This window comes from Balearica regulorum, chromosome 28 (genome assembly GCF_011004875.1).
Source record: "Balearica regulorum gibbericeps isolate bBalReg1 chromosome 28, bBalReg1.pri, whole genome shotgun sequence".
Lineage (NCBI taxonomy): Eukaryota > Metazoa > Chordata > Aves > Gruiformes > Gruidae > Balearica > Balearica regulorum.
Window position 1 is genome coordinate 603,159 of NC_046211.1, and position 15,469 is coordinate 618,627.

The window sequence follows — 15,469 nt, forward strand, 5'->3', positions numbered from 1 at the left end:
CTCTGGGTACGGCGGTCGTCTAACGGCAACTGCTGGCCGCTCTGCAGGTGATGGCGATGCGAGCCGGAGGGGTCCCTCCCCACCGCCTTGCCCCCCCAGCGCAGCGGCTGATGGCCGAAGCGGCCCCCCCCTCCCCTGCCATCTGCCAGCGCCGGGATCCAGAAACTCGGCGGCTCAGCATCGCCGCTGCTGCCATCCGCGCGGGCAGGGCAGGGTGCGGGAGAGACGGGGGCTGCAAGAAGCAGCAGCGACTACGGGGTGCCCAGGCTCTGCTGCATCACACCAGGTTTCTCAGCCTCCCCGGCAGCATTTGCATCCTCCCCTCCACTTAAAACCCAAAGAAAAATCCTCAGTGATTCCTGGAGAGGCTCTTCCCATCTCCAGGCACATATCCTGACCCTTCCCAGGGAGCTCTGGGACAGAGAGGGTCTGCATTTGCTGAAGCGGCAGCGTCTGCGGTCCCCTGAGCTTGGCCAGACCGGGACTTGCCATGCAGGGGAAAGGGGAGCAAGAAGCCCTGCGCTTCTCCGTTTCTAAGACGAGGGCACCCCAAGGACGCTGTGGGGCTTTGAAATGCATCAAGAACCAAATGGCAGAGACTTTAGAGAGAGAAAATATCATCTGATGGAGGAGCGAGACCATCCCTCCAGCTCCTCTGAAGGACGGAGTAAGGCAAAAGGTGCGGGGTCTCTGGTTTTAGGATTCTTCAAGGTCTCGCAAAGGGGGAAGGGTCCGAGTCAAACCCCAGAAGCGCCCAGAGGCCCCAGCTGACCGGTCCCCCCCTTTCTTCACCTCAACGGGGCTGCTGAAGCTTCAACAGCTCGGTTAGAAGCAGGCATCGGGGAGGTAAGCTCACGACAAAGCAAGGCAGCGTCTGGGGAGTTTCATAAGCTGTCATCTCCATGCCAAATCCCCCAAGCTCCTCCTGCTCAGAGGGAAGCACACACACACACACACAAGACCCGAGGTTCCCAGCTTTGGGAGCTCAATTTCCCTTTTTTCAGCAGGGAAGCTGCTGCCTGCAGCCCGACGGCCACTCGGACCTACGGAGAAACACTGACGGGTGCCAGGCTCAAAGCACACGGGAAAAGAGCACCTAAGGGAGGTCTAAAGACCAGCTCTCCCCAGTTTAGAAACCCAGAGCTGACCAAAACCACCCAACACCACAACCAGCAGAGCCAGGTCCTTCCACAGCAGCCTTTCCTTTCACCCAGCCGGCGGCATCAGCAGATCCTGCCGGATCGCAGGGAGGTGCGAGGCCCGTTCCTCGCGCGGGAGCAAACTTCAATCTCATTTCTCGCGCAATCTGGGCCGCTCTCCTGCCCAGCAGGACCTCCACCTGCCACGTCCAACTCTTTGTTCAGCTGTTTTCCAGGGTTAGTGCTAGCCAACAGTATCATTTTCTCTCGAATGTCCAGCACCGCTTGATTTACCGAGAGCGTGGGGGAGAGACATTTGCTTCAAGCTTTCCAAAAAAGAGCTCGCACCTCCTGGTTCAGACCAAACAAGGAAAGGATCACCCCCAAAAGAAACATGCTGGAGGAGCGGCTGGCAGGGGCTCCAGCAGCCTCGGAGCAGCAAAGCGCAAAATGCTGCCGGTACAAAATCCAGGCGCTCAGCACCTCCGGGAACAAAGTCTGCACCGAGAAACACCTTTGTGCTCGGTGTGTGACGGCCACCCCCTCCCTGGGGTTCTGCCTCCCCCCACGTTGAGCAGCAATAACACGCGGCCAGGTCTGGCAGGGTTTATCCACTTCCAAGGCACAGGCGCCACGCGCTCGCACAGCAGACGCGGCCCCCACGCAGGCTTCAGGGTTGGGGGGGGTTTGGGACACCCAGAGCGGCACTCGCAGCACCCCTGTGCGTGTCCAGCTGCAAAGATTGGACCCAAAAGCAGCTGTGGCTGCAGGATTTAACGGGAAAGAAAAGAGACAATGATGACACGATGGCAGCAGAGTTTGCTCTGCCACTTCAGGCTTTTTTTTTTTTTTTCATTTATTGAACGCAAACATGCTTGAATACCCATGATAATGGCAAACACTGCTGCCGAAACGGCTCCTACAGGCGACGATCCAATAACCCATCGCACGAGGGCTGGTCTGTACGGAGCAGCCCATGGCCACGCTTCCTGGCATGTCCCATCTCACGGCCGCGGGGACAAAAGGGGTGGTATGATTCAATCCGGATTTGATTCCAATCGATCCCAGCACGCCTGGATATATATTCCCAGCAGCTGTTAACAAGGTGGGAAAGAACGGCCCAGCAGTACTGGTTTTGAGGGAAGAACAGCTGGCAGATAGCCGGCATGCTCCCAGAGAGCGGCACGGCCAGAAACCTGGACCGGTCTGGTTCATCCCGCATCCAGAGGCTTTTGTGGCACGGCCCGGATAACACTCCAGGAGAAGGTGGCACAGTGGGATGCTCGGCGGCTCTCACCCAGCCTGGCTATCAGCTCACTGACAGATGGGGAGAGAACGGTCACTTTAAGGCGCTCCAAGAGTTTAATTATTAATTTTTCCCAATGAAATCTACTGCCTCTCGGGGAGGCATGCTGCCTTGCCCCAAGCGGAGCCTGTGCCCTGCTGCTGACGCGCCTGGGAAAGGGCTCAGCCTGACCGTTCTTCCTTCCCCTTTTCCTTTTTTCTTCCCTTCTAGCACATGAAAAGGCTCTCTGGGAGTACCAGGTAGAAAATAATACTCTGCCAGGGCGCTCGATGGGCCATTTGAAACCCTCGGCATTGTTTTCCCTGCTCCAGGCTGCAGCAGGAGATTAAAACTTCAGCCATTATGCGCATGTTTTGTGCTCCATTGTGCTCTGCTCAGCTCAGCCGTCCCTCCACATTAACATCTAAACAGGTCGCACGTCCAGCCCCGAGCTGGTCTGGACATCTTCCCCCGGGCTCCAGACATCTCCCCGCCGGGTCTGGGCAGATTCTGGGCATCTCCCCACAGCAGCAGCTTCACCAGGGCCCACTGTCCCTTTCTCCTCCGTACGCCCAACCACCGGATCTCACACCGGCACAGCGGAGCCGAGCGAGCTGGACCTTTCTGCAGGCCACGAGGGAGCAGAAGAGAAAGGCAGGGCGCTGGCGGTGGTTTTCTGAAGGGCCACGGCAATCCCATCGCCTGCGGTTCTCCCGCACGGTGTAGCAAAGCCATCTCCGCTGGCCAGGAGTGTGGCAACAGCGGGATCCCTTCCTGCGGGGAACAGGCGGGCCCTCCTCAGCCTTGTTCTGGAATAAGCACGTCCACGGTTACCGCAGTTCACTGCGGCAGCCATTCCCCTTTGCAGAAAAACCCCAAAACCAAGGGCTGCAAACGCCTTGGCTGAACCGGCTGGCGAGCTGCGTGCCTGCACAAGCCAGCCAGCACTGTTTCAGTTCAGCTCGAGGAGGAGGAGCGCCGCTTGAAAACCCCTTCCTGGCTCCATTTCCTACGGGAGAGCGAGGAGGCAGAGAGCTGGTGACGGCGCAAGGCCCGGCGTTTGCACGGGAGTCGCACCGAGCGGGTAAGCTGGCGCGGCAAAGCACTCCGGCCCCATCCGCCAGCACAGCAATGCAAACACGCCTCGCTCGGATGCCCCCGACTGTATCAACAAGGAGGAATTATCCCCCGACAGAACTAGCGGCGATGATGCAAACGCCGTGGCAAATCCCAGCCTCCAAACCCGGAGCCGAGGCCGTCCTTGTGCCCAGACCCAGCCCAGGCACACCTAGAGGTTGTGCTGGCAGAACTCGCTCGGCGTGGGGTAAAAACCGTGGGAGGGGGAGCAAAGAGCAGCAAAATCCTACTCCAGACCCACAAACAAGGCCAGCAACTGCAAAAAAAATGGAGTTGTTTGGCGTTAGCATGACTTATTTTGGTCCGGCAGTATATATCTATTTCTATAAATAAATGATATAAGCTGTGTCTGTGCAAAAGGGCTCGCCAGCTACAAACAAGGCGCCTGTGTTCCCAGAGCATCGACGCAACCCAGCCCCATCCTGCCGGGGGAGGCCGAGGGACAAAGATCTGTGCCCAGCAGCGGTACTTTCCTCTCCTTTTTAAACGCTGCCTCCTATTTCACACACACCAATCATGCTCGCTTTAAAATTTAATAAGCAGCATCCCCAGCTGCAGGCTGCCCACTGCCTCCGATTTCAAGAAGGCTTGAAGTATGGAACTTGAATTATTTGCTGGAGGACAGGCGCAGGTAGCTCTTGGCTTTAGTCCTGTACAGACATCCCCAGAAAAAACCCCACGTTATTCTCCGCAGCACGTCAACCCTCCCGGACAAGGGAGCGGCGCCCATCAGCCCGGGCTGCCCCATCATTTCAAGCATCATCTCCAAACGCTCTGGGAAGAGGTCGGAGCTCCTCACTGCCGCAGAGAGGCCGAGACGGCCTCGGCTCACACGTGGGGAAAGGAACAACCTTCTTGCCGCTTTCAGTCTGAAGACGCTGGTCGTGAAGAGTTTGAACCCAGATTTACAATTGCTGTAATTAAAGTCACTAAAAAATGTGCTCCCTTTGTTCTGCACGCTTGCTCCGTCTGTCTAAGGTGGCTTCTTGAGGATCCCTCCCTGCTGTTTGGATCAGACACAGCAAGAACAAAACCACCCCAGATCTCCTTCCGACGCATCGGTAGGAAAGAAAAACAGGAGAGAATAACGTTTACAGTGAAATACAGAGACAGGGCTGGTGTCGGACCCAGACCAGCAAGTATCACCACCGAAACAGGTTAAGCTCATTTTTTATCGTTCAGTAGGTTTTGCGACAGCAAGTGAGTCTCTAAAAGCAAGAGGTGAATCTAAAATCAGCTGCGAAGGGAAGGGAGAGGAGACGGTCTCTTACCAACACACAGATTCCCCCTGCCGGGATAGGAATAGCTAGCTCACAGATTTCATTGAATTCAAGCAAAAAAGATGCTTCGTCAGGGAATGGAGCAGGAAATTCAGTTCTTTCCCGTCCCCGCAGTCGGGTGCAAATCCAAGGAGAGGTGCCCGGCAGCCCGGTCCCAAGCTCCCATCCCGGCACAGCTGCCACGCAGAGACGACGCATCCTGACCGGAGGCTGGTCGGGGATTAAATTCCCATACGTTTAACAGAATTAAGTCTCTACCATCTGCTAACTTGTAGAGATATCAAAACAAACAAGTGGTGGACGAGATCCAGAAATCCCAACAATTTGGCCGGCCTGAAAAATTAAGTTTTTAAACACTGGCAGGCATCTTTGTAGCCATGATCGGCAGAAACCAGCCTCAGCGTCAACGCAGGGAGGTTTTGCTTCCCAGATTTACCAGTATGACCAGGATCCACGCTGGTGTACGCAGACAAGGGTTTGATGGTTCCAGGCAGACATTCCGTGGCAGAATGACCAGGATCTCCCCAGGCGTTCAGCCAAATGATGCTCCCCTCACCTGGGACCGTTTCCACATCGCAACGAGCGGTTACCAGTTATCTCCATCCCGGCGGGCTTCCTGCTATTTCATTACACTGCGTTTTATAATGTAAAGTTTCTTAACTCAGCCAGAACACCCCGTTTATTCTAGCGGTATAAATAGAAAATCTGCCACGTAGGATGCCAAAAGGAAGGGAACACCGAGTTCCCTCACTCCCGTCGCACACTACGACGGCCCCGCACCATAACTGCGCTCGCTTGCTATTAGCGCGTTATTATTTTTATAGTACCCAGATGTGTGCTTTGGTACTTGGTGGTACAAATAAATTAAAGGCCTAGAAAATATCTTGCAGGGGGCAATCGCGTGTTAGCAGAAGGAGGGATTAGACCCAGGAGAACCTAATCAGGGTGGAATAAACCCAGAAATGTAGAGACGAACATGATTCCTGCAAGATGATGAGAGCTTTGGGTGCTGTTGGTACTCCTGGTCATCACAGGAGATCCTGAGCTACCTCCACACCAGCACCACCTCTCCGACAATGGGAGCCCTGCACTTCTGCACCGCCCCACTGGTTTAGAGCGGTCCCTACGGGGAATCGGGGCCCCCTCGCACAGACCAGGCTGCAGGACGAACATCAGGAGTAAGAGCGCTGGCCGTGCTCGCCGATCCTCCCGCCGCTCCTGACCAGCAGAACTCGAGGGAAGGCAGTCTTTGGGCAGCACCTTCGCCAGTCCTCCCGCCTCTGCTAATGCCAGCATGGCCACATGTGGGTGACGCACTTTTTTTTTCCTCCTCAGACACACTAAAAATACATCCTTTGAGGCAGCTGTTTCCACAAACAAGGCTCATTTCCTAACGCATCGCTTAAAACCTAAGTATGGAGGCTATCGAACTGCCCTCTTTGAATTAAACTAATTGTGGGAAGGTAATCACAGCCCCCAAGGGCTGCCCCAATGACACGCAGACATCAGCAGCGAGGAATTAAGGGACTTTTTGCCCGAGAAACGGGAGGAGAGAAAAGAAACTGGGTTTGACAGAAAACAACCCATTCTTACTACCAACCCACTCTCCCTCTCACAAACAAAAAACCAGGAGGCTCTTAAGGAAGTGGCCAAGACCCACAAGAAATAGCCCTGCTGAAGCGCTCGACTTCCCCACAGAAGGTACGCTCCCTGCCCCTTGGCCGCCTCCTCCTCCTCCTCCTCCCCCCCAGGGCTCCAGCAGCCCCCAGCCCAGGGGCACCTCACTGCCTGCAGACCCAGAGCGGGCCGGAGACCCCCGAGCCTCACCGGGCAACTCGAGAAGCGGCAGCAAGAACCTGACGTTAGTCTTGGCTATTCCCAGCCTCTTCCCCACGGGAAGTCAGGACGGTGCCCACCTCTCCGCAAGCCTTCTCCTGCATCTGGAACCACACCAGCTCTCCTAGAGAGCTTCCCGATTCCTCCCAACCATCCCCGACAGGCAGACGGCTGTTACAGGACCCGCTTTTTCTTCTGAAAACACGCAGGCTGCATTACAGGATCCTCTTCACACCTCCCATATTCTCTTCCCCCACCAAAACCGGTACAATAGCAAGGTTCCCTCCTCCCAAAACCCTAAACCATTTGGCAGCCGCACCACTGTTCTTCCCAGGACATCGGGGTGTGATAAGAGACCCGTACGCCCTGTTATCAAACGCTGTCCTTGGGACGCCGCTACCTAGAGAAACCAGAGAGGAAGATCTAGACAGCCCAAAGCCCGACCGGCTTCTTATTCACTCAGCCGCTCCTCAAAAACTTGAGGAGCGAGAAAATCCCCCCAGGAACTGGGGTCCCAAAACAAGACACCACCTTATTTGCAAGAGATGTCACAGCTGAAGATCTGGGGGGACCCCTGCCAGCCCCTCTCTGAGCCCTGTGCTGGAGGGGGAAGGCCGCCCCCCCTCTCCTCAGCCCCCTCAGGGCAGGGAGGAGGAGGGAGCTCAGTGCCAAGAGCTCTGGAAGGAAACCACAACAGTCCCGAATCCCAGAGCTGGAGAGAGGGAGCTGCGACGGGCCCCTCCCGGGAGCCGTGGGGGCATATGAACCCCCCCAAAGCCTCCCCCAGCTACGGGAGGGCTCATCCTGCCCCTATCTATAGGGGAGCACGACCAGAGCCACGGGAACGGGGGCACTCCCGGTGATGTCAGGGCCGGGGGAGCAAGCCCGGGTCTCCCCAGGGATGCGGGTGGGCACTCCCAGCCCCTCCGCTGCGGGGAGGGAGGGGGACACGGCCGGGCTCCCCAGAGACAGCGGGGAGGGGAGTCACGACCCAGACCCCTCGGGCCTGGGGGGAGGGATGGACTCAGCCCTCCTGTAAATGCGGGGGAACGGGACCGCTCCCCCACCCCCGGCTCCTGAAGGGAACAACTGTTACTGCCCCCCCGCACCTCCAGAGGCGGACAGGACAGGACAGGACGGCCCTCAGGTTGCCGCCACCGCCGCCGCCCCCCGAAGCTCACGGGGAGGGCGGGGATACACGGTGCCTCCCCCAAAGCGCGGGAGGAGAGAGGGTGCCCGTGACCCCCCCAGACCCCGCAGGGGTACGGGGATGACCGTGACCCCACCCCGAGGCACGAAGGGGAGGGGCCGGCCGTTACCGCCGCCCCAGATCCCGAGCGGGCAGGGGGACGGCTCCCGCTCACCCCGGCCCCGAGGGGGGGGAAGAGGGGCAGGACCGTCACCTCCCCTCACGCCTCACGGCCTCCTCTGACCGGGGCGGCCCGGGGCTTCCCCTCCAGGCCCGGGCCCCCCCTCCAGGCCCCGGCACCCCCCGAGCCCGCCCCCCAGCACCGCCCGGGGCCGCGTGAGGCCCGGGGGGTCCCGCGGCGGCGGTACCTGCTGCTGCGGGCGGGGGGCGGCCGGCTCCCGCCCAGGCCCCTCCGCGGCGGCCGCTTCTCCTCAGCCACTTCCTGCTTGGCTCGCGCCCCCCGCCCTTCGCCGCCGGCCGCTCGCGCGCCGCGCTCCCGCCCCCCCCGCGCCGCACCATTGGTGATGCCGCCCGCCACTCGCCGCCGCGCGCACTGCGATTGGCCAGCGCCGCTGTCGCTCTCGGGTGGTCGCGGCTGTTCGCACTCGCCGTTGGCGGAGCGGAAGACAACTCCGCGGCTGGAGCCCGCCTCCCGCGAGGTGTGCTCATTGGGGGGCGGGCGTGCCATTCAAAGCACGGTCCCCGCCCGCCCCGCTGCCCCGCTTCCTATTGGTGGTTGACTCTGGCTCGCGCACGGGGCAGCCCCGCTGCTTATTGGCTGGAGGCTGTGTTCATCAAGACAGCCCACGTCCTCCCGCTTTCCATTGGTCAAACGAGGCTGCCCTTCAAGCACGGGCTCTCGCAGCTATTGGCCACAGAGACTGTCCATCAGGGAGCCTCCCAGCTGTTGTTTTCCTATTGAGCGAGAGACCTGTCGCTCAACGCAAGAGCCCATCCCTCCACCAGTCCCATTGGTTGCAAGCTCTCAGCGGTGGTTCAACCGTCTTCTCCCATTTGCTGGCGACGCTGTCAGTCAAGGAAGGAGCTGCATGCCCGCCCTACCCACCTCCGGCTAGCACGTGATGCACAAAGGCTCATTCCCGTCGGTGAAGACACCTGTCACTCAGACACGCCCCTGCCTCTCTGCTCCCCCATTGGCTGGCCCGCCCGCCAGTCCGCCATGACGAACCCACACCACCCATCGAGCCGCCCGTCCGCCACTCAACACAAAATCCCACCCTCCCCAGCTCTCCATTGGCCACCTCTCCAGCCCCCTCCCCCCAGAACCGACAACATCCCTACTACCCCCTCACTGATTGGCTGACTCCACTGGTCATCAACCCACCAAGCCCCACCCCCTCCGGCCTCACTATAAACATCCCGCGGGCAGAAACAGGGACCGCGGGGGGGCGGGGCTTGGGCAGGCAGACCCCGCCCCCCAGAGACGTGTGCCCCGCCTCCCCCGTGCGGGGGGGGAACCCCAACCCCCCGGTGTGGGGGGTCCCGGAGCCCCCGGTGCAGTGGGGGGACGGACCTGGACCCTCCGGTGTGGGGGAACCCCAACCCCCCCCGGTGCGGGGGGGAACCCTGAGCCCCCCAGGAGGGGCCGGGGCTGCCCCCCGCCAGGGCTCAGCCCCACAGAGGCGTCAGCACAGAGACCCGTGGAAAGCCTTTATTGCCCGGTCACAGCAGAGCCCCCGGCCCCGCGGCCGACTCACCCCCGGGGCGGGCGGCAGCGAGCCCCGGCCCAGCGCCCTCATTTCTTCTCCTCCTCCTTTTTGTCCTTGCTCTCCTTGGAGGCCTGCGAGGCCAGGGAGCCCATGGCGTTGCGGATGGCCTCGTTGTTGGGGTCCACGCCCGGCAGGTTCTCCAGCACGCTCTGCAGGAACTCGGGGTCCTGCATCACGTCGTAGTCGTCTTCCTCCTGCGGGAAGAGGGAGAGAAGCTGGGGACAGGCGGAGGAGATGGGCCGGGATCCCCTCCCAGGGGGACAAAACCTCACCTTAGTGGGTTCGGAGGTGTCCATGGCCGTGCTGCTGTCCACTTCCGCCGCCTCCGCCTGGGCAAACTCTGTCGGAGGAGAGGGACGGCCGATTTACGCGCCCGCGGCGTCCCCACGCCTCACGGGAGACGCCCGCGCACCCACCCCACAAGCGCTCGGGGCCATGGGGACCCTGCCCAGGTGACAAGCCCCGGGGGGCAGGGGCTGGCTGTTCCCCAGCCCCACAGGCAGAGGAGCCGCCCCTTGCTTCTCCCTTTGGGAATGGGCCGAGAGCCGGCCCCAGGCGCTCACCGGCTCCCTGCAGCGACATCTGCATGGCGTAGGCGATCTGCTCCTCCTCCGTCATGCTGCTGAGGTCGGGCAGCCCGGCCCGGCCAAACTCCTGCTGAGTTATCGTCATCTTCAGCAGAGCATCGTCCGAATCTGCGCAGACGGAACCCACGCTCAGCCGCCAGCAAGGGTGCTGCCCCAGCAGGGCCAGCGCCACACACGATCCCTGGCCCCTCTCGCACACGCGGCCTCGCAGAAGGGCTTCGCCGTGAACGGAGACGCTTCCCTTGGTGCTGGGCGGCCTCGTGGCAACGAACGCTCCCACGGGAGCCCACACGCTGGCTGGACACCCTCCCTGGGGACACCTTGCCCATCCCTGCCCGCTTCATTCCCTGCCCAGCTCCTTACCGTCCCCGCCAGTGGTTGCGATCCCAGCCTCAGCCGCAGAGGCGGCCGCAGCCCTCCTGGCCTCCTCCTCCTGCCGCTGCCTCTGTTCCTCCATGGAGACACGCAGAGCCTGCGGAGACGGGGACAGGCGGGGAGGTGAGCGGGGCAGAGCTCGGACGGACTGAGGTGGGCACCCGCAGCCACCCTCCCCGTCCCCCTGCTCACCAGAGCCAGCTCCGGGTCCGCGCTGGGGTCCACGCCGAACTCGAAGTCGCTGGCGCCGAGGCCCAGCATGGCACCTCCCTCCCCGGCCAGGATGGGGGAGCTGATGAGGGCATCGGCCAGGCTCGGCCCCGGCGGCACCGTCACCAGGTGGGAGCCGGTGCCATCCTTGCCGTTTAAGGTGTTAATGAAGGCGGTCAGCTTGTCCGTGTTGGCTTCCTGTGGCCAAAGAGAAAGGACCAGAGATTCGCCCGGCTCCCTCAGCCGCAAACCCGGCCTCTCTCCACACTATGGCCAAGAGCTCCGCTATTTCCGTCAGGACGGAAAGCATTTAGCAACGCCCGCAGTGAAACAGAGAGGTGTCTTCCCGAGGGAAACGTCACTCTCCACATTAGCATTTTCACTGGGGCAGCTGCTGAGGCTCAGAGAGCCGTTCGTATCCTCACACGCCTGAGTAAGGGCTCCAGGCTGGAAAGGACACAAAATCCTGGCTTGGATCTTATGCCAGAAACACGGCAGAAGCCTCACCTCTTCTCCAAAATTGATGATATCAACGTTGACTTTCTCTTTCTTAAGACGCTTTGCCAGTTTCACCAGCTGCAATGAGGAGACACCATGGCGTTAGCTTGGATTTTGGCTCTTACCCATGCTCAGCTCATCAGAAACCAACAGTGGCGCTCAGGATTCAATCCTGGAGGCAGGAAGCGGCGCTTTACTCCCGATACGGAGCAGGAACAAACCGTAAACCCCATTTACAGTTCAAAGCAGAGTGTGGAGCCGACCCCACATTTTTTCCTCTGACTGGTCGTTACTCACGTCTTTCTCGTTATCTTCTACAGGGCTCCCAACGAAGGCGATGATTCGCATCTTGTGGTTCTTGCCTTGGCGATGTTTTAAAGCCAGCTGCAAGACAGAAGTCGTGTCGTACTTGAGGAGCAACTCTCAGGAAACAGGGGTGGTTGGTTGTCACCCCTGAGACTCTTCCTGTTGCGTAGGAAAATGGAAGCTCAATTCCAGGCGAGACTTCCCAGCAGCGAGTTTCACCAAACTGCCCTCAAGCAGGCACGTCTCAATGGCCGCCCTCCCCTCTGCCGGCAGTTTCGCTCAGCTGGGAGCAGTTTGTCTGGCACAAGGGAAGAAAACGGGACAAAAGGGTGGCCGCATCCTGAGGGACACTCCTCAGCTGGGCGCTGCTCTCCTCAGGGCGAGAAGGGCCGTGCAGCTCAGCTGGGCTTCTGCGAAGCAGCTGCCAGGTTGCTCCGAAGCAAACCTGGACCAGACTATTAAACTTCTGAGCTTTTAAACTGGATTTTATGAAGGAGGTTTCATCTGCGTTTTGCAGACAGGGAAACTGAGGCAAAACCAAAATGATTTGCTCAGTATTGTTCAGCCATAGAGACGCTAAGAGAACAAGACTTCCCATCCCCGAGCCATCAACAGGACGGGTAACTTAACAGGACCCACTAAGGCAAAAGGAATTACAGAGAAAGGCGCAGACTCGCTCACGAGGAACTAACAAGACCACTTACGTGAGCAACTCTGATCCCCGTGCAAAAGGTAATTTTCCCTTTGGGTTGCACCGTGTGTAGCTTTGAAAGGATCCGGCCCGTGTCTGGAGTGAGCGTGGTCAACACCTCACAGTTACTGCAACACAAAAACGCTTACTGTGGTGACCTCTTCTTTGAGAATTTCTTTGCAAAACCCTTTATTTGCTACAGGGGCAAGAAAAGCTGACCCTGCACTAAGCCTGCAGCGCCAAGCTGCCAGCACGTGGGTCAGTGCTTACAGGGAGCCAGACTTTTAGCCTAGTTTCCTAAAAAACCCAAAGTAATCTGTCTCCATGAAGGTTTGTGTGTGTCTCCGTCCCCTGCCCCAGCAACCTTGAGCGCACAGGCCAATTTTAATCGACTCTAGCTAAGATGGAGCTCGCAGAGGCACTGAAGTCCTGCAGATTTCAGGAAAATGGAGGAACCACTCTCTCGGGGCTGCCTGTGAGCTGCAGCGACAGCTCAGCCCTTATTTGCCACCCTTTGGGACACAAGGCCACACAAGGACGGGTCTGGCAGAGAGCTCCCGAGAGAGAAAAGCCTCCGTAACACATCCTGGCGTTGCAGGAGCGAGCCCAACGAACCAGGGACCGGTCAGGAACCAGGTTTTCTCGTAGCAGTCCTCCCGGAAGAACTGGTTTGGTTTTAGACTGGGTTATTGCTGCTCCATTTTGCAACACTCCCCTGTTCCTTGTCCCTGCGCTCTCTCTCGGGTCCCCCCAGCCGCTCCTCAGTGTCACCCTGAGGCCAGTTCCCCCTGGGCGTACTTGGCTAAGGTGATGAGCCCCACGTTGTTCTCGGGGTTACTGCGGGTTTTCGAGTGGCACACAATGTTGACAGCATCTTGCTGGGCTTGCAGGCGAGTGGGTAAGAAGTCTCCGTTCCTCATGTACTCGCTGTTGTCAACGCTGAAACACAGAGAGGAGGGTGTCAGCTTGCGAAACAGGTGAGGTTTCTCCCCAAAAGGTGCTTTTCAGGACAGCGCTCCTAAGGTCACGTAGCTGGGGATGTGCAGCAGGACACGGACCTTTCCCGGGGCAGACAGACGAGGCGTCCCTGCACTTCCCTGAGTTTTCAGAACAGATCTGACCTCTGGGTCACAGGACAAGTGCTGGGATCCCCTCCCCACAACGGCCAAAAGCTCCTTGCTGGCGAGCGGGAGAGACGGCTGTGACCAGACACAACCTCAGACCCACGTGTCCTCGATGCCTTCTTCCATCTCCGCCACAAAAAACCCACCAAGAGGCACCGCTCCGTGGTACAGCGCAAAGCTCCGCACTCATCACCACCGTGGAGTTTTCCTCAGGACAAAAAGCAGCTTTCCCAGGGCAGGGACATCCTACACAAACCACGCAGGTTTATCCCGCGCAGCACACAGGCAACAGTGCCCCACAGCGTCTAACAGCAGCAGCCGCATCGCGACATCGCTGTAATTAAATCCCTACCCTCCACTCCGTCGGCTATTAAATATAGCACCGAGCAGGCAGAAAAAGCCCTTCTCTTACACCAGCCTTCAGGAGAGTGACCCCAGGAAGGGGGACGAGGTAAACAAGAGCTTGAGGGTTTGTTCTGGCCCCAAATGAAGACTTCCCTGAGGAATACTCCCAGAATTTTTTAATTTTAACACCAGAGGAAACATTTCTTCTGAAACAAACAAAAAAAACCCCTGCCTGTGGCTGTTTCCCTGACCCTACAGCCACGGGTTCCCTGCTCAGGACCGGCTGGGGCTCGTGCTGGGCCACCTCTCTTCTGGCCCACACCAAATACCCGTCGTGGGCTGCGCGGAGGCAGCAGTGGCTGAACTTCATCTCAGGCACAAAGACAAAGCAACCTGGCTGAGGCTTTCTGAACTGCAGCTTACTATTCACGGAGTAATAGTGAATTCTTCCTGCTCTCCAGGACAACACAAGGAGCAGCAGCATGTTTTGATGCCCTTAACCATGAGTAAGCAAAGAGTCACCCTGAGAAAACATCAAGGACTCCGATATACAGTCAGGAAATCAGGCTACAGTGATATCTTTATCCAAACAGCTGCGGGACTGTGTGGAGAGCCAAGGGAACAACAGAACCAGGATGGATTTCACTGGTTTTCTCTGTCGTGGCCTTCTTAAACACTAAAACCAAGAACTGACAAGACTGTGGCTGCACATCAAAGTCCACCTCTGCTTCCAGCCCTGGCCGTGTTCAGCACCCAGGGACCCTCTTACCTCAACAATGACGCTGAACAACAACTACCCGAGCACCAACCCACCACGCCCGCCCCAGCAGTGCCGGGTAAGGCCCTGAGCGGAGCGGCAGACCCTCCTGGGGCCGCAGGTACCCCCCCCACCGGTGCCCCGACAGGGCTGGGGCTGCACAGTTCGGGGCTGCACCCCGGCTCTCCTCTGCCAGGACGTGATCCCAGTTTGCGGTCGCAGCATCGCCTGGCACCATGTCACGCCAGAGCCCCATGGTGGCTGCTTACCCCATCCCCTCCACCGGGGTCTCCAAGGGCCCCTCTCCGCTCCACAGCTCGCCAGGGTCTCCAGGAGCCCCCTACACCCTGCTCTTGCCCCGTCACCCCCCTCCGCTGGGGCGGGAGCCCTCCCCACCAGCAGACCCCCCCTCACCCCAGCCCGTCCCTCCCCACCGTGACAGCCCCCAGCCTCACCCAACCCCTCCCCGAGCACCCAAAACCTTCGCCACCACTACCCTGACCCCTCCCCACCTTAAACCCATCCACTCCCCCTCTCTCCATCATCGTCTTCTCCTCAGCCCCCCGCTTTGCCTCCCCACACAGCTCGGCCTACACCCCCAGCCCCCTCAGGCCCTGCCTTCCTCCCGGCCCGGCCCCGCCGCCACCCGGGATGACTCAGGGAAACCCGCGACGGCCCCGGCCGGCCCCAGGAGCTCGGTGGCGGCCGTGGGGCGGAGGGAGAGGGGCGCGGGGAGAGGAGCCCCCCGGCGCGGCCCGGCCCGGCCCGCTCACCACACCATGGTGCTCTCCAGAACCATCTTGCCTCCTTCCCTGCAGGCCGGCCCGGATCCGACCAAACAAGGCGCCCGTCGATTGGCTCTACGCTACCGGCCAATCGCCGCTTCCCGTCTTGTGAGGTGAGTGGCGGTGAGCGCTGAGCACGCTGGGAGCTGTAGTCCCGGGAGGGGCCGCGATGGAGGCGGCGGCCCCCAGGCACAG

The 15,469-nt window shown here is 59.7% G+C and overlaps 2 protein-coding genes across 7 annotated transcripts in view; both read right to left on the reverse strand.

Moving 5' to 3' along the window:
* The window catches only part of ZNF687 (zinc finger protein 687), a 29,900-nt gene extending 21,406 nt beyond the window's left edge, over positions 1–8,494 (reverse strand). For 2 of the 4 annotated variants that reach the window (XR_012832676.1, XM_075737369.1), the window contains exon 1: positions 8,235–8,352. The gene's annotated coding sequence lies outside the window, so the exon portion shown is untranslated. Of the gene's footprint in view, positions 1–8,234; positions 8,353–8,382 lie in introns of those variants that run through there. The other 2 variants (XM_075737373.1, XM_075737370.1) reach the window with 2 other exon arrangements.
* Positions 8,495–9,524: 1,030 nt separating this feature from the next.
* On the reverse strand, positions 9,525–15,367 carry PSMD4 (proteasome 26S subunit ubiquitin receptor, non-ATPase 4). Of its 3 annotated transcripts, none has more exons than XM_075737450.1 (10): positions 15,263–15,367; positions 13,062–13,202; positions 12,277–12,391; positions 11,564–11,650; positions 11,276–11,344; positions 10,751–10,966; positions 10,547–10,655; positions 10,160–10,291; positions 9,869–9,936; positions 9,525–9,790 (listed from the first exon to the last, which is right to left on the reverse strand). In XM_075737450.1, exons 1-10 carry the CDS (start codon positions 15,286–15,288, stop codon positions 9,623–9,625), a joined length of 1,131 nt encoding a protein of 376 aa, XP_075593565.1. In that variant the 5' UTR covers positions 15,289–15,367; the 3' UTR covers positions 9,525–9,622. The 3 variants fall into 3 exon arrangements, with proteins under 3 accessions (XP_075593565.1, XP_075593566.1, XP_075593564.1); XM_075737451.1 differs by lacking the exon at positions 15,263–15,367 and adding an exon at positions 14,255–14,328; XM_075737449.1 differs by lacking the exon at positions 15,263–15,367 and adding an exon at positions 14,062–14,176.
* Positions 15,368–15,469: the final 102 nt, after the last annotated feature.

Excerpts from the sequence above, each read along its gene's own strand:
- PSMD4 (XM_075737449.1), bottom strand. The coding sequence starts at position 14,102 with ATGAAGTTCAGCCACTGCTGCCTCCGCGCAGCCCACGACGG. Across the intron at positions 11,651-12,276 it reads CGGGGATCAGAGTTGCTCAC|CTGGCTTTAAAACATCGCCA; the intron begins GTAAGTGGTCTT and ends TCTGTCTTGCAG. Across the intron at positions 9,937-10,159 it reads GATGTCGCTGCAGGGAGCCG|AGTTTGCCCAGGCGGAGGCG; the intron begins GTGAGCGCCTGG and ends CTCCTCCGACAG.